A 17,920-nucleotide genomic window follows, 5' to 3' on the forward strand; every position below is an offset into this window, starting at 1 on the left:
TCTTCACCCACACACTCACACCATTCTCGCACTGCTGATTCAGGGGAAAGAGAGGTTGATGCTTTCTGCTTGGACTGGGCACCACAAACTGTTTTTCTTGAACAGGAGGAAAAAACACGTCCTGCCAACCGTCACAAGTTCTCACCCATCTTCTCTCCTCTCTTCCTCTCTCGTGAGATCCCATGGGCTGGGTAACACAGAGGGCGCAAAGGACCACTACAATATCCCCACTGCCCTGGGGACATTGAGGCACACAAGTTCGCACCAGGTTCCTGTACACCTATCCCACTCCCCAGGAGGCTGAAGAGCCTCCAGATAAAAGAGAGGAGAGCAGTCACCATAACAGGGAGCTGTTGAAGTGAGGCGTACCACTTGCTCTCTTTTATCCTCCACCTTCACCACCCAGCTGATCCTTCCACAGTGAAGAAGCGGCCGCTCTGAGTCACCTCCCTTCCCTCACCCCCAGGAAAAGCCCCAGCCCTCGGGGATGAGCCACCGAGGGGCTTGGGTGTCTGACACCCATCATGAAGGGCTGATTAAGTCCAAAAGAGTCAGAGCCAGTGGGTTGCTGGAAAGTGTGAGCCACAACAGTGGGGGTTCTCTGAGGCAAAAGGGGCCTGAGGATGAGGCACACGGATGGAAATGTATTGTCCTATGCAAAGCTCAGCAGCTACACAGGAGCTAGGACAAGCCCCCTCAGCGCACGAGCTCGGGTGGGTTTTCCCCAGCGCTGCCAGCGGGCAAGGGTCCCTTCCTGACACCCCTTGTAGTGCCACAGCATGCCGCCCCTCTTCTCGGTGCTGGTTGCTTCTCCTGGATGGCCCTCTCTGTCTCCTCGGACCACCTCAGCTTTGTGCCATATTGCCCCTGGACTCTGGATTGATGGGTCACACGTGCCCTGGTTGGAGCTCACCACAGACCCTTTCCTCATGCTGCCTGTGAACTGGCCAATGAGAAAAAGCCAAGAAATCAGCGTATTTTAAGGATTAAAGAAGGAAAAAAAAAAAAGAAACAACAACAACAACAAAAGAGCAGCAAAAAGAAGACCAACGTGTTCTCAAAAGCCCTGAAACAAGTAGACAGAAACTATAAGAGGCGGAAAGATCAAACCAAAAAAGGGAAGAGATGAAAGAAAAACATGAAGGGCACTTGCTGGGAAGTGTCTTCTACACTTTTTCCACTGTCTATGTAGAAGCGAAACTTGTAAGAAAAACAACAGCGACTCAAAGAATTTCCACTAAAAGATGCTTAGAACAGTGTCTGTGGTCCCTCCCTCCTCTCTCTCACTGGCTCCAGCTCTGACTTCACGTGCCTCAGAATTATACTGGTTTCTTGGTCATGACGCATCTTCTTACTGATATGAGGAAATTAGCTGCCCACCTGCAATATAAGAGCATCTAGGGAAATAATTTGATCAGAGAGAGAAACAGCATGATAGCAAGCACATCCACCTGACCCCCCTTGGTTCCTCCATGCACTCTAGCATCTTCTTTGCCCATGCTCATTTTTGCTGATCTCTTAAAGCTTCGGACCTGATCAAGTACGGACCCAAGTGGGAAGACGCTGCCCCTCGCCTCTCCTGGATGCCACCATGAAGCTGATGTCCCTGGTGCTGTTCCTCACCTTCACTCTGCTGGCTTTCAATGGTAAGAGGGGCTGAAGGCATCAGGGAGGGCAGAGGAGCTCAGAAAGTTGAGTCTGGGTGTTACTTGGTCCCTGACAGGTCTGGGAAGGAGAATTTGTGCCCTTCTAACCCCACCGAAGATGGCCAGATATTGCCCTCTGCTCCATGGATCCCACCCTTTGCTCAACCCTCCATCTCATTACAGCTGGCCACATCCTACCAGGAGTAGCAGAGGGGGAAAGCAGGGAGCAGAAAGTGTGGGCCAGAGCGGGGAGTTCAGCCGTGCTGCCTTGCCACCTGAGCCCCAAAAAGACGTGGAAGCAGCTGCCTGACAAGACATCTGTGCTGTGGAAGCGGCATGGGGGAAGGTACGCCAGGGCCAAGACAGATCCGTGTCCTCACAGGGGGACTGGGGAGGATGGGAGACACTTTGAGCCCCCTTTATCCTTCCCCACATTCCCCCCATCTTGCCCCTCTGCCTCGATCTCACCTTTGCCTCTGGCACGAGCCGCTCACTTGTCCCACTCCCAGCGCCCGCCAGGAGCCACACGTGGTGCTGGAGGTGGGGTACTCGGGCCTTCGGAAGACGGCACTGCCCATGAAGCCCCGGGTTTCAGTCCAGGATTCCGCCTTACGCAATGGCAATTTCTCCCTGCGAATCAACCCGGTCCGGAGCGAGGACGCCGGGCTGTATGAGGCACAGGTGACACACAACACGGAGGTCAGGAGCTGCCAGGTGGAGCTGGGTGTAATTACAGGTAGGAGAAGATGGAAACCGTGGAGAACGTTGACTGTAGGACCGGGGAGGTTGTAAGGGTGGGACGGGGTGGGCATGCCATGTTTGCCAGGGCAGGTTAGAGTACAGGCAGCAGCCTCCTGAAAGCGCACAGCTTCCCGCTGTCTGCTCTCAGCTCTGGAGAGAGGACTGCCTGAGGGACAAAGCTAGGACAGGAGAGGCACAAAGGGATGGTTTGGTAGTCCCCCTGTGATCTTAACTCTCCCTGCTCCCCTCCCCCCTGCTGCTTCCTTTTTCTTGCAGTAACCCTCAGTCCACCCAGCCCTGTGGTAGAAAATGAACCACTCTTGTTGAGCTGCAACTCTAGCCACCGGGCCAACCTTGTGGAGACACGCTGGTTCCACAACGGGCGCCTGGTCCCCACCTCCGGGACCTTCTGCTCCTCGCATGGGGCTCTCTCCATCCTCCGGCCAGCCATGAGTGATGCGGGCTCCTGGCGCTGCCAGCTCAGATACTCTGATAACGAGATCATTTCTGCCACGTACAACCTGCGAATTCTAGGTGAGCTCAGCTTCTGTGTTGCTACACCAGCATCCCCAAGTTGCTCCCTTTGATGTGACTGACCAACCCCAGTGGCTCCAGCTTCCCAGCTCCCACCCCGTCCTCACTTCCCAGGCCAGTCACCTTCCTGCAGAGCTCTTTCCAGCCCCCATTGTCCTCTCTCTCTGGCTCAGGTTTTGATGGCCCGCCCAACCCTGTGGTCTATGCTGCAGCTGGCTCTGCAGCTGATCTGCCGTGTACCCTGAGCTACCTTCCCAGTGCCTTTGGGATCAACCTGGTGACAGCCCACTGGAGCCGCCTTGCAGGAGGACTCTTGCAAGACTGGGGCATCTCCCGGAATTTGAGCAGCAGAAGCTTCCCGCTTCACCTCCCTGCGGTGGGGCTGGGTGATGCAGGGCAGTACCACTGTGCTGTCTCTGTTGGCAGCAAGAAAATCAGCAGGAACGTGACCTTGGCAGTGGTTACAGGTGAGAGGAGAGACAGGGAGGTGCATCACTTCTCTGGGGTCCCCCACTGCTTGCAGATAAACCTCCCCGCATGTCAGTCTGGTGAGCATGGGTTGCTTCGGCTCATAGGTTCCCACCCCAGGGTGCAAAACAAGGTCTCTATTCCGGGCGTTACACTGCACTGGACTCTGCTGAAAGCAGGAGTTTTCCTGGGTAACTTGATTATTCTTCTTAAGACTGAGGAAGACAAAATAAACTAGAGGAAGTAGTAAAGGAGGGGTGTAACAGAAGAAGGAGGGATGAGGAAGAGATGTGGACCTGCCTGTAGTCTTTCCTGAAAGTATTTTTTTTTCCTTTGCTGCAGTTACTCCAAGCATCCAAGGACCGGTTTCTGAGGGGTCTCGCTTGCTGCTCATCTGCAGCCTCACACACCGCCGGGGACATGAACATTTCCAGTGGAAGCACCTCGACTCAGCCCCCACGAACAGCAAGCTGGCTGTGGCCACCTCCCGTAACCTGGAGGGCCACAGACCCCAGATGGGCCCTACCTTGGAAATACCCCAAGTGTCACAAAAGGATACAGGCACGTGGGAATGCAGTGTATATGGCCCAGAAGGCAAACTGGGAGCAGTGGAGTACGGGCTGCAGATCACAGGTACTGTCCCCCATGGATCTGTAACCAACCCCTTCTTCTCTCCCTATTCACTTCCCTGGTGCCCCTTCCTCTCCCAGCCTCACCCTGTCCCTCTCCCCTTTGACCACTTGGATCCCATCTTGTTGTCATCCTGTCTTAGCTCTCACCAGTTCCTCCTGTTGCTCCTTCCAGTTCCCTGCACCCTTTTCCAGTCTGCCCGTCTTTGTGCAGTCCCAGCCTTGCCCCAGTGCAAAATCAACCTTCCCGTCCTTCCTAACTGTGGTTCCTCCTCACAGGTGCCCAGGTCTCCAGCCCTCCCACCATCTTCAGTGGGCAGGTTACTTTTGGGCTCACACTCACCCTCTTCCTCCTGCTTACAGCCTGTGTTCTGGCTCTGGCCCTACAAAAAAGGGTAAGTGTCCATCACCCCATTTCTGTTAGTTTTCCTGTACATCAGCCCTTATTTGACCTTCCCCTGGGTACCCTAGAGACAGCAGTGAAATGTCTCGGGGACACAGCAGCCAGAGGAAGAATGGGGCTTGGGCAGCCTGCTGAGGGTCTCATGGACATGTAGTGAAAGCTGTACCCTGGGCAGCGACAGGTCTGGCTAACCATGGCACTCGTCCGGCGGCAGGTCAGACACTTCAGAGGAGGGGTAAAGCCTCCTAGGAGACAGTCACAGCCCAGCCTTGAAAAGCTTCTTGTTTATTCTCCCAGAGATCAAGCCACACTGTAAATAGACGAGGGTTGATTTCCAGGCTTTTGTAGGTGCCCTCTCTCTTATTCCTTATCAGGATGGTTTGATGTAACAGAGTGTCCTGTTTCATACAAATGCCTGCTGGTCCCCAGACGCTGATCTCGATGCAGGTCTGTTGTTGCTGGCTCAGCCCTCACACCTCGGCTGTCTGCTTCCAGCAACTTACTGCCTGTCGTTTGCTCAGCTTGTTCCAGTATCTCGTCTTCTGAAAATTCTGCCTTGCCTTTATGATCCCAAAGACCAGGCCAGGACTGATCCCTCCCCAGCACACCACTGGAAAAAAATGTGCAAACAAGTCAGACCGTTTCTCTGCAGTTTTCATACTGTTTCTCTGCAAATTCATTACATGGCAAATTCTTCCTTCAGGGTTTCCCTTTGCTGACAAGGGACACCTTTCGTTAGTAGCTGTGATGTAGTTGCCTTCTACTTAGCTTCTCGGAAAGGGCCCACAGTGAAAATCCCCTTCCAGTGAAGAAGGGGCCAGTGGCTCAGAGAGCTCAGGTTGGAAGAGCTTGCCCTGGCAACATAGCTGAGTGCCTTGAACCTGCCTTGAGCTGAAGACGAGGGATGTGACAGCACTGATGCAAATTCTTAGCAAGTCCCGGTGGCTGGAGGCTGAAGACAGGCAGCATCAGAACAGAAGCAAGATAGGCATTTTTAAAAAAAGCACTGTGGGTAGCGCTGGAGCGACTCGTGACTGGTTCTTCATCATCGGTCCGTAATCAGCACTGATGGTAATGGATAATCTGAGGCAGAAATCTACAGTTTCTCGGAGACTTTCTCGACTGTGCAAGTCCAGGACAAGATGATCAGAACCACCCTTTCTGGCCCAAAACCTTGGACAGGAGCCCCTTGACAATGTAACTGTAAAGCCTCAGCTAGCAGGAAATAGGATATATGGGTGTCCAGCTGTTAGCTTAAACAGCTCTAATCCAGCCAGGATATTTACCACCTCAAAGCATTTGTATATGCCCTCATGGCCTTGCTTTGCCAAGTAAGGAAAGCTCCTCTGTTGCAGCACAGGTCCTCCATCCATGGATGGTCCTCATGCCCTTCTCTGCAGAGTCTCCCCGGTGGGCTGAGCCTTTGTGAGAGTGTAGATGAGGTGCCTTGAGCAGAGATATGAGCTCTTCTCTTGTTCTCTCCCTCTCTCTGCTGGCATTCTCTGAGATTACATTTGCTCTTCTTGCATCTGTTGAACACTGACTGCTCACTGGTATCCCTTGATGGGCTATTGCCCACACATTAGGAATTCCTGTTCCAATCCCCTGAGCCTACCAACGTGCGGTTGGTAGCTGCATTTCATTCACCCCGTCATTCAGTTTACTGATCCATTCTCCTAAAATATCTGGGTCTTGGGTGACATTTTCATCCTCTTTCTTCCAAATAAGGCTCCTCAACTTTACCAGCTACATAACTTGTTAGCACTTTCACAGTCTCTGTGTGGACCAAGCATTAATGACTGTGGGACCAACTGATCTTTGAAAACTTGTGCTTACCATTTCTCTACAGCCTGACAGAAACCTGCCAGCAAAATCCCAGTCCCTTCCTCTTAGCTGAGATCGCACCTACCATGCCATTCTTTTACTAATCTCATCTTTCTTGCTGTATTGATTGTCTGTGTGTCACCATATACTTTATCATTATCAGGAGTCCTGAGATCTACCTCTTTTCCATTGCCTAGAAAGTCATGTGTTAAAGCAAGATGTGAAAGTGATTCTGTCTTTAATCTGTTCTTATCTCGTTTTGGGTGAACCTTCATGCCTTTAATTAGTCTCTCTGAAAAGGTGTTGTAAAATCTGGCATACCATTGAACCTGACAGTGGCCTGACCATTGCCCAGATCATTCTTTGCTCTCTCTTAAGCATGTCCTGTCTTTGTTATTCCTTATGCCCATGACACCACAGAGGATAGTGTTGAGCCAGCCTTCCCCAGAAGATACTGCATGTCTCGGAGAGTAGGACTGGGGCTCTTCCCTGGCTCTAGGAGGGAATGGGAGCCTCGTGGTTGCAAGCAGTAGGACCATGTCTTCCATGGCAGGGAGAAGCCCAGACTTGTGCCATTCAGTCTCCCTCCCATGCCTGATATTGCCCCTTTCTTCTCTTTCAGGCACGGTCTCCTGCCTTCCCAGCGCTGGAAGGGATGGTTGCAGTAACTGTGCCGAGGAAGAAGGAGATGGAGGAAAACCAGAAAGAAAAGATCCAGCAAACTGAGTGCTGATGGGAGCAGGGACACCGGGCCCAGTCTGCATGGGAGGATGAAACTCTGTGTGCCATGCTGCAGAGAGATGGGCACCATGCAGACCTCTCAGGAGGGTCTAGGGATGGCATGAACATAGCAGGAGGCCGTGGGAACTCTGTACTTGAAGAGGGGCTGGAAGCTGCGTACCAGGGCAAGACAGGACTCACCGCTGCAGTAAGGTGGCAGGCAGCGCAGGCGCTTTGGAGCTGTTGGGAGTATTTGAGCCAGTAGCTATTCCCTGCTTCAGTGCCACTTCTCTCTCCCACCCTTTGCCCCTCCTTCACAGCCTCTCTCACAACCTTTCACTGGTGGGACACTTAGATGCAGGAGATGGCTGGAACCCAGTTCCCCTGCAGCCTGATGGCATTTTCTCCTCCCTGCCTGCTTTCTTCTCCCTCTCCCTGCTCTGCCCTTCTCTTAAGTTCATCCAGTGGCAGAGGGTACCCCACAGAGGACTGTACATGTTGCACATTTTGAGCATTTTATTTTATTAGAAACTCGTTTTAGAACCTAAAATAAATCTGTCTAACAAAAAACCTGCTGGCTCCTGCGTGTGCTTGTAGAGGATTGCGCCTATTGATGGTGCCGGGTGTACCTCTGCCTGTGTGAAGCAACTTCTAAGGACTTTGCTGCCTTCTCTTTCAGTTCTGTTTTACTGAAGTTGCCAGTTAATTGCTGACATTTTCACAGTGGGGAAGGGGAAATTAAATGCCACTAGAGAAGAAAGAATCACAGATTCAGTCTCTCCTTTTTGCTGTGCTTCAGAGCCTTTTTTTTTCCTCCTGTCTGGCTGTCCCTGTTCATTCCTTCATTTATTCCTTTAGTCCTCACATTTTCCTGATAGATCTTCAACTGATGTTAGGGCTCTCTGTCACTTTCCTCCTGCTAAAGATGTACTTAGTAACGTAAGCGTGAGTCCGCCAGGTCCCATCTCTCAAGACTTCCAAAGTGTTTAGGTTTCATGTAGTCAGAGAATGCTCTTCACCTCCTCTCCAAAGAGCCATGGAGGACTGCGGTATTGCTTTTGAACAGTCATTGCATGCCACCCCAGAAGAAAGCCTCACTAGTAAAGAGAGTCACACGAGTAATTTCTCCCATATGTGTCCCCAGGCTGTAGCTGCTCAAGGAGGTGATGGTACAAAAATTAAGCTCTCAATGTTTAGGATGGAAGATTCTCTTGACTTGAGTACAGGGCTTCACTAGCAGGCCAGCTTTTCATTATTTCAGTAGGCACATGAAGAGGCCTTCTTGCTGTGTGGCTCTCACCTTCCCCCCACAAGAGGTTCAGGCACACAGGTAATGAATGTACTCTGAGATCCTCAGACTGCGGGTAGTGGAGCACCACCCAAAAAGTCCCAGCTAGCCCACTCTGGGAAGCATGTATGGACTCCACAGCTCTTTACCTACTCAGCTAGCCATGTATTTTACTGAAAATGATACCCATTTCTCAACTGAGTCCTAGAGAAATGCAGCAGAGGTGCAAGGTACGCTTGTCTGCTTCAACTGTCCCATGCAATTTCAGGCAGACATTGAAACAGAACCAACATAAGGCAGGGCAGTCCAGCCTGGTACCAGTCATCTTCCTAGGCAAACAATAATGCTGCAATTTTTTCAGGTTGGAGTGATCTGTCTAGCTCAGTCTCCTCTCTCTGCCAGATGCTTTGGAGATAGAGAAAAGGTGGGTTAGCCCCAGTGGGGCTAAGGGGCAGTCCAATATTCAGCAGGACCACATCATATTCTCTCAGTGCCTGACAGTGATTTGCCCTCTCTTCTCATACACAGTGGGATGCTCTCTCCTCCTGTACGTAATACTTTTAGCATTGTTTGTTACCAGCCTGGATGTTCTCATTGCTCAGGTATGTGCCTGGTCTGTCTTTAAATCTTGCTGTTTTCTTGTACTTTCTGACTTCCTCTGGCAATCAGTCCTTGGGTCTGCTTATTCATTGTGTGAAAACTGTTCCTCTTTATCAGTTTTGAATTCAAAGCTTTCCGCTTTCATCATCTGTTTTCTTTTCTCCAGTCACAAAGGCTGGAAGAAGAGGGACTCCCAATCTATCGTCTCTTGGATGGTCATTATTCTACTGCCTTTTATCACATCCCTTTTTCCTTATTTCCCCATCCCCTCCTGGCTCATTGCTTTTCAGGTACAAACCACAGATTTTGGGGACCTTCTCCCTGACAGTTTTCAGGCCCATCTCTATGCATGGTCAACTCTCCTTGGATCCTTTGTTCTGGAAGAGGAGGCAGCAGCCCTGTGGGAGAGCAGTGCTGGCTTACATGGAGGCACGGTGCCTTTCTCCACATTACTTCCATCCTGCCCTTCACAGCTCCTGACCTCTTGTCTGCTCTTCTGACTGTAGTTCCCCACTGAACAACAATGAGCTTGTACCGAGCTGTTCACTGTGTCCTCAGTGGAATGCCTGTTGTGATGCCTGGGGCTCTTGCCTGACCTGGTACAGTTACAGTAAGCCAAAGCCTAGAAGTATTTATGCAGTTTACATTTTCCCTCCAGCTACATGACTTTGGGAACAGTGATGCTGAATTTCATTTGCCTTCCTGTTGCTGATGAGCACAGCTTTCTTACATGTCTCCAAAGCTCTTGTCATTCTCTAGCCCTCTGACAATTTTAAATAGCTTTGTGCCATCTACATACTTGGCCTTCTTGCTGCTTACCTCCTTGAACACTAGTAACTCATGTCTTAATGCAGATACCTTTGGGCCCCACGGCTGCCTCTGATGACAACTGGCAGTTTAATCCTCCTCCTCCTCCTCCTCCTCCTTGCTTTCCACGCCAGGGCCAGTCTCAGGCGCACAGAAGAGCTGTCCTACTTGCACCTGTGCAGGGTCAATCCATTGCCCTGGTCAGCCCTGCAGCTCCAAGGGGACAAGGAGAAGGTGCAAGCTGTTCAAGACATAAAACACAAGCTGAGCACTGGATTTTTACTGTAATACAGTTACTCTTGCTTCATGAGTCTCCACCAAGAACTGATGATACTTGGAGCCAGTTTGACCAAAGGCATTCACACAATTATGTACGGTTACACTGCAAGACCTGGGTATGCAATAGGCACCTCCACAATCGTTATAATACCTGTAGCAGGTCCTGAAAATACTTTCTTTGTAATAGAGAGGACAACAGTGGCTGAGGTGAATAATTTGTGTAGGTTAGGGTGACACCATCTACAAAGGCTATGAGGCTTCAGACATGGTTGTGTATAAATACAAATGCAAATTCCACCAGTGCTGAGAATGATATCTGAAGCTTCACAGATGTTGCAGTCTTGCTTTTGTAACCGGCAGAGCACTTCATGCAGATGAACATTACTGACAAAATACAGGCACTGCCAAAAGTGACAAGTGTGGCCACTGAGCTGCCTTGTTTGACAGACCTCAAGGAAAAATGCTCGAAAGCCAGCCGCCACTAATGCAGAAATAACTGCCTATGGCCACAGGAAGCTTTACCTCCCAAATGCTGCAGGAGAAAGAATGGAGCAACACTAGGAAGTATGAAAATATTTCTGAATCAAAATGGCATAAGGCAAATCAGTAGAGTTAAAGTGGAAGGACCAGGAGCCTGTACAATAAAGCAAACAAATCTGGAAATCTGTCCCAAGCGGAGTCACTAGGTAGGAACAGCAAATAAAACAAATGTCATATGAAGGAAAGAAACCTGATGCTTTTCCACAAGGATAGAGCTACAGGTGCAAAAATCAGATAAATATTTTCAACATACCAGAAGCAGAAAGCTTGAGAAAAACACAGGAAATCCAGTGGATTCCCTTTTGGCAGAGGAAGGCAAAGAAACTGTCATGCATGCAAATTGCTTTGCATTTGACTCCTCCAAAAGGAATGGGAAGAGGTTCTTTAATGCCAAATTAATCTTTTTTTGATAAGAAAGACCAGCACTATCAGAAAAGAAAATCATAACTAGGTCCAGATGTTCTGCATCCAGGACTTCTGAGGGATTTCTAGTAGGAGGCTAAGTAAGTGCTAGCGAACGGTGTCGTCTGACAAAGAAGCAACTAGAAGCAACACATCTACTGTGGTCTTGGTACATTCTGCACTGCCTTTTAAAAATAATAAAAAATTAGAACCAGATCTTGAATTATGTAGGACACTAAGGCACACTGAGTTTTGTATCTGCTTGGCAAATCAGCGGGAACAATATCAGCACCAATTCTGGAGAGAAACCCCAAAACAACTCATGCCTTCCTACTCTGCTTGGATTCCTTCCTCGCTTTGATGCAGCAGTGAATAAACCCAAGATATCTGGGGTCCTTCCGTTTGCCTTCCAAAGGTTCCCTCAAACCAAGCTCCTTACGGGAACGCTGCATCTTGTGCCACCCAGTGAGATCCGAGGCACCTGGGACAGAGCTGTTGCCTCCATCATGCTCAAGAGCTTCTGCTCCTAGGTTTCCATTTTGCTGGCCTGCTAGTTCAATGCAACTCACTCCAAAAGCCATCATTTGGTGTAGTCTGAAATGGATGTCACTCCCGCCTGGAGGGATGGGGTTTGGGGGTTTTGGGGTAAGAGGACATGGGCCACTCTCTGTGCCTGGGAAGAACGGCAGGAGGTGATGCGCAAGGGCCGCTCTTGGCAGGACTTATTAGTTCTGGTTCTTATCGAGGTTTCTCGTGTTCCTCTTCTTTAACAAACACTGGGTGTCTTCCTCTCTCATCACTGGGTCAGCATCCCCCTTTTTTCATGGAAAACGACGCAGGTTTTCGGACCGAGGAGGAGGCACCAGCAGACTGCCTCACAAGCTTTGGGGGCCAGCAGGAGCTCAGCCGGCACCCTCCGCTCAGGCCCTTCAAAATCTCACACCCGGGGGGACCGCAGGCACCCAGGGCCCCCCTTTCCCCCCAAATTGTGTGTCATGTCCCCCACCGCCCCGGCTCCACAGCCCCAAAACCCCGGCTACGTGGTGGCAAAGCCTCGGGCCTCATGGCGGCAGCCCTGTGAGGAGGGCACCTGGGCTGAGTGAGGGGGTGATGGCGGGCGGGCGGGAAGGGGGGGACACCCGGCCGGGGCTGGCCGGCCCTTGCTGCCCCTTCTCCTCTCCCCCCCTCAGCCTGAGGCGGCTGACTCTCCTCAGGCCGGCTTTCTGCCGCCATCTAGTGTCCAGGCGGGACGGGGATTTCCCGCCCAGCCGCCGTTGCGCTCTGGGGTGACATCCGTGACCGGTTCCCTCAGGGCTGTGGGCGCCCGTCGCTCGGCTCTCCGGTGACCGGTTCATACGCCCGGGTCCTCCCCTCCCTTCGCTTGCAGCTAGGGAAGTGAAAAGCAAAAACGCCTGTGATGAGTAGTACTCAGAAGCAAAACCTTACGGCGTGTGCTGTTGGATTGCATCCCGCTTTAATGCTCCGAGCCTCAAGCTGCTTCCAGCGCGATATTCCAGACCCTCTGTACGGATTAAACCCTGCCAGTTGTGCGTCATAACGATTTCTCCCCCTTCCTTTTGCCAAGGCTGTGAATAGGCAGATAGTAAGCAATACCCGTCCCGTACAGGTCCTCAAAAACTCCCCCAGCCACCTCCTCTCCTGCCTGTTGCATTTCTGACACGTCTTTAACATCGGCTTGGTTTCGTCTGGGCTGACTTTAGCCCCTGTCACTTTTGGTGACGCACTTTTGCAGGTGGTGGTTCTTGGACCGTCCCTCTCTCCAGTGCCCCCGAGCAGTCCCCGACATCCCGGCTCATCTGGCTAGTCTTCCTCCATCAGACTTCACACCTCCTGCCAAAATACAGAGGACCCCTTGCTCGTGAAGAACACCTCTGGAGATTTCCTGATTTTCCACCGTGATCAGCAAATGAACCTTCACGAGATCCGCTTGGAGAATCCTCTCTTCCCAATTTAACCTTCTGCAGAAAGAATCCAAGCACCTGCAGAAAGGTGTTTTCCCCCCCCAGTACGACCTGGGAGCCTTCCTCCTTTCCGAGGCACACAGCTGTGCTGGGGCAAATCACCAGGCCTCCTCGCCAGATGGCTGGTTGTTTCTAGCTCTCCGTGCCTGTCTCAGAAATGCCCTTCAAAAAGCTCCACAGGTGTCAGCTATTCTGTTGCAAAGAGAAAGCTCCTGGCCTTTGAAGCCGCTGACATTCAGGTGCCCGAAGATACAGTTTTTCATGCTGTGTTCAACACTTGTCCTTCCGTCCCTCCAGTACCACTGAGCAATCGCTAATTTTTTTACATCTGGGTACCCTTTACCCATCAGAGTTCACAGGCACACTCCTAGCCCTCACTGATGTGCAGGGAGCTTGGTTTTCAGGAGATCGTCTCTGGAGGTTTCTTGGCTTTCCACTGGGGTCAGTAAAAGGTCCTTCTCAACACCTGATTTCTGAGATCCTTTTCTCCCTTTTCCGCACTTCCTCAGAAAGACTTCGTGTCCCTGCAGACTGTGACCTCCACCCAGCATAGCCTGGAAGCCTCCTCTCTCCACTGAGGTCCACGAGAATCTGTTACTCGCCAACCCCGGTTTGCGAAAATATTGCTGGTGATGGGATTAGAGCAAAGAGAGACAGTGCGGGGTGGGTGGGGAGTGTGTCTGCAGGGGAGAAAACAGGGAAACATGACAGGCACAAACCTGGCTGGGGGGGAGTGGTGTGTAGTGCTCGGGCTCTTCTTCTCACTCTGCCACAGGGTCAGTGTGTGATGCTGGATAAGCCCCACTTTCCCCACGGGTGCAGTACAGCAACTGTCCCAGCGAGGTGAGAACCAGACTGTGTGGAATTTAAAAACCAGTTGAATATTTATGAGAAATATTACACTCAGAAGAGAGAGTGGCTGGCTAATATTATTCATCCCTTTTGGATTCTGATATTTAATTAATGCTTGCGAAGTGCTTTGAGATGCTTGGATGAAAGTGATACAAACACGTCACCGCATGCTGTGACCTTCAGTCCCAGAGGTACCTGTTCACCACACAGCTGTAGCAGCTCTGAGAGATGAGGCTCCCTCCTGAATCCCTTCCCTGGGGTCAGAATAGGTCTGAGGGGGGGCCAAGCCTGCAGCTTTGTCACCTCAGACCCACAGCCCTGCTTCTCCTTGCAACTCTGCAGCAAGTTCAAGTGCATTTTGGAAGCTTTACCCCTTCAGGGAATGCTATTTCTGGTAGATATTTGCAATGACATAAACCAACTGTTTAAAAACAAGCCAGTGTTTCTGCATTACAGATTGCTGGGGAGACAAAATGCAAGCTGGAATCCATGCCAACTGAAGCATCAGCTCAATGCCCCAGAGCCCCAAGCCCCAAGACACCAGGGTCTTACAATCCCAGTCTGGCTTTCCTTAGCTCTGTTTTTCCCAGGATAGCCCCTCTCTGGCAGCTAGGGACCAGAAGGGACATTTCTATTTGCAGGCATGTGAGAGTGTTTTGAAGATACCGATGTGATGCCGCAGGCTCTTGCAGGAGAGCCGTGTCTCGGAACAGGGCTTTCACAGGCTCTGGACACTGGCAAAGCAGGTGCCCATCCCATCCCATCCCATCCCATCCCATCCTGTCCCGTAGCCTGTGTCCCACACTGGGAAGTTTCTGTCTCACGCAGGTGGCTCTTTCCTCGTGATGGGACAGCTTCATCTTTCTCCAAAAAGACAACTAATGGACCAGCTGTTGCGCCTGAGGCCCGATCAGTGCTGTTCCTTTCACACCTGGTAGCACATTATGAACCTTCGTGCTGTCTGTCCCTGCTCCTCCATGAGTTTGTCTGTCCCTGCCCCTCCAAAGCCTGGTTGCGTCTTGCACCCCTGTCCTCCAGACAAAGGGGCAAGTCACTGCCAGGAGGAGAAGAGTGGGTGGCACAGAGATGAAATCTCAGACACGTCTGGGGCTCAGTGGGTTTCCGCCGTCTTGGCTGAGGCTGGGATTCGGAGATAGAGACACCAAATGTGGGTGGAAAACCACAAAAGCCCCCTCCTCCACCCTACAGAGAAGGGAAACAGCTGAGATTCAGTAGCAGTACAGGTTACCTAAGAGTAACCTTGTATTGGGTTTGCATGGCAAGGTTTTGGTAGCGGAGGGGCTTCTGTGAGATGTGAGCAGGAGCTGACCTCCTGTTAGTCAGATCTATATTCAGCCAGCCCCAAAACAGACCCACCACAGGCCAAAGCTGAGCCAATCAGGGATGGCTGTGGTGCCCTTGTGATAACATATTTAAGGAAGTGTAAAAAACACGGCACAGCAGCTGTGAGAGAGGATTGAGAAGATGTGAGAGAAACAGCCCTGCAGACACCAAGATCAGTGAAGAAGGAGGGGGAGGAGGTGATCCATCCAGGCACCAGAGCAGAGATTCCCCTGCCACCCCTGGAGAAGACCACGGTGATGCAGGTTGTCCCCTGCAGCCCATGGAGGTCCACAATGGAGCAGATATCCACACCACAGCCCCTGGTGAGTCTGCGCTGGAACAGAGTCCTGGCAGGAGTTGTGGCTCGTGGAGGACCCACACTGAAGCAGTTAGAATTGTCAAATCATAGAACAGCCCAGGTTGGACAGGACCTCGAAAGATCATCTGGTCCAGCCTTTCATGGGAAAGGGGCCCTAGATGAGTTTATCTAGCACCCTGTCCAATCACATCTTGAAAGCCTCCAGCAATGGGGATTCTACTACGTCCCTGGGGAGGTTGTTCTAGTGACTGATTGTTCTCACTGTAAAAAATATCTTTCTTATGTTGAGATGAACATGAAGAACTGCAGCCCATGGGAAGGACCCGCATTGGAGCCCTTTATGAAGAACCCCGTGGTGCAGCAGGGGAACAGCATGAGCAGGAAGGAATGGCAGACACCAAGTGCTATGAACTGACCACAGCCCCCACCACCTCTTCCCCTGCAACGCTGGGGGGAGGAAGAAGGTGCAGAAGAGTCAGATGTGAAGTTGAGCCTGGGAAGAAAAGGCGGGTGGGGAAAGGTGGTTTTAGTTCTGTTTTTATTTCTCACTATCCTACTCCATTTTTAATTGGCCATAAATTAAATTAATCTTCCCCAAGTCAAGTCTGTTTTGCCCATGACGGTAACTGGTGAGCGATCTACCTGTCCTTGCCTTGACCCATGAGGTTTTTTTCATCTTATCTTCTTCCTCTGCCTTGCTGAGGAGGGGGAGTGAGAGAGCGGTTGTGTGGGCAGCTGGTGACCAGCCAAGGTCAACCCACCACTGCTATAAAGAAAATATTCTCTCATCTCACCCCAAATCTCAGCCATACTCCAGAGACGGGTGCCCCTAACATATCATCAGGGATCCCCTCTACCTCTGTGCAACCCCTGGGGTCAGGTCTGTGGCCCACTCCTCAGAAGTGTCTCCTCTTAGCGGTGATGCAGGAGACAGGCTGGGAAATGGAGGTCGGCTTGCTCTTACAGAGTATCAGAGCCACAGGCTGGGTCCAGATCTGCTCAGCTAACACGATAATTTGCGAGCTTTCTTTGTCAGTAGAGCAGAACCGGTTTCCAACAGTTCGCTTTTAAGTTTCAGCCCTGTTACGGCCTCCCATCAGCTGCCATATGGCCAATAGGCTCTCTCTGTTTTACACACTCATTCTCCCCAGGCGCTGCAATATATTGCCTTCCGTTATGGTCTCCATTTCTGTTCACACCCAGAGTCGAAATCACATGCATTTGGAAAATCACCCTCTACCTAGAGAGGTTGGCGGATGTCGGCAGAACCTGGACTGGCAGCAAGACCTTGCTGACGCTCCAGCTGGAGAGGAGGAGACATCAAGACCGACGTCTGTTGAGCTGCTTTCTGAACGTCAACTTCGTTCTTCTTTTGTTTCAGCTGTAGCTGGGTGAGATCAATTACGGCAGGTGACAAACACAAGGAGACAGAAACACAGAGGCAGAGGGGAAGGAAAAGAGGTAAGGAAACTTTCTTTCTTTCTTTCTCTGAGAAAAGAGGCCAATCTGTTTTCATTTTTTTTAATGTTACGAACTTTACTATTCCACACGAGTTGCTGTTTCGGCATGGGCGGATTGGGTTTGCCCCACTGAAAGGTCTGATGTAAAACTATCTTGAACCTTTGACTCGATAATACTTCTGGCTGTGCAATTCACCAAGGCCTTTTAGTTTTAACTAAGAAGTGCTTCTCTCCCCAGATGTTTCCCTGAAAGGGGCAAAAAAAAGGGATCTATGAAAACCTTAACCCGCCTCAGAGCCTGGGGATCTCACAGATCTTTTAAACCCACATATAGGGAAAAATGTCCAATATGAGGGCCTGTCACTGGTGACCATATATCTCCAAGGGCTGGAAATGCACTGGGGAACAGCCCTCCACCAGCTGCCACTTGTTATTACCTTCTCCATGTGCCCTCTAGGAAGGGGAACTTTATTCTAAAAAAAGCCTGAAAAATAAGAAGATGCCAGTCTCTAGCAGACTAGGGACGTCTGCTTACATCTGTACGTGCTGAGACCAGAGGGGTCTATTCTGCTAATCCAGGCTGACTGGCTCACTGCCTGACACCGGCTGCTGATGCAGCCTGATCCACTAGCTCAGGGCTGAGCGAGCAGGATTTCTTGGTGAAAGAGGGATCTTTTCAATTTAAGCACATCAGAAAAGAGACTTGCCTTCCCCTTCCATAGGCTGCCGCACTGTTGAAAAGAGGAGTTTCATTTCTGGTTGAATTTTTCAACTTTCAGGTGGTGTATCCTACTCAACCTTTGTCAGCCGCCTCAGATATTCCGCTACATGGTGCATTAAGGTTGAGCACAGGTTACTACTTAATGTTCTCCACTATGAACTGAGCAGTTCTCTTAAAGCCCTGGTGCACATTAGCCTCAAATCGATTTGCAGACTTTCCTTTTATCCTCCCCAGTGTTTCACAAATATGGCTGCCAAAGCTGCCTGCAGTACGACAGGGCTTGCCTCATCTAAATTGAGCATCTGTCCCGCTCCCGCTCATGGTTCTTGGGTGCCCAGGGACGGTGCCCACCCGATCTGCC

The 17,920-nt window shown here is 50.9% G+C and overlaps 1 protein-coding gene across 1 annotated transcript; it reads left to right on the forward strand.

Annotated features, from left to right (window-relative positions):
- The first annotated feature begins 1,591 nt into the window (after positions 1–1,591).
- On the forward strand, positions 1,592–6,978 carry LAG3 (lymphocyte-activation gene 3). The gene is made up of 8 exons (XM_010567571.1): positions 1,592–1,646; positions 1,830–1,992; positions 2,156–2,382; positions 2,664–2,921; positions 3,095–3,388; positions 3,732–4,022; positions 4,298–4,413; positions 6,868–6,978. The coding sequence occupies exons 1-8, from the start codon at positions 1,592–1,594 to the stop codon at positions 6,976–6,978; spliced, it is 1,515 nt and encodes a 504-aa protein (XP_010565873.1).
- Positions 6,979–17,920: the final 10,942 nt, after the last annotated feature.

The sequence above is a fragment of the Haliaeetus leucocephalus genome, unplaced genomic scaffold (genome assembly GCF_000737465.1).
Source record: "Haliaeetus leucocephalus isolate CR32 unplaced genomic scaffold, Haliaeetus_leucocephalus-4.0 Scaffold228, whole genome shotgun sequence".
In the NCBI taxonomy this organism is placed as follows: domain Eukaryota; kingdom Metazoa; phylum Chordata; class Aves; order Accipitriformes; family Accipitridae; genus Haliaeetus; species Haliaeetus leucocephalus.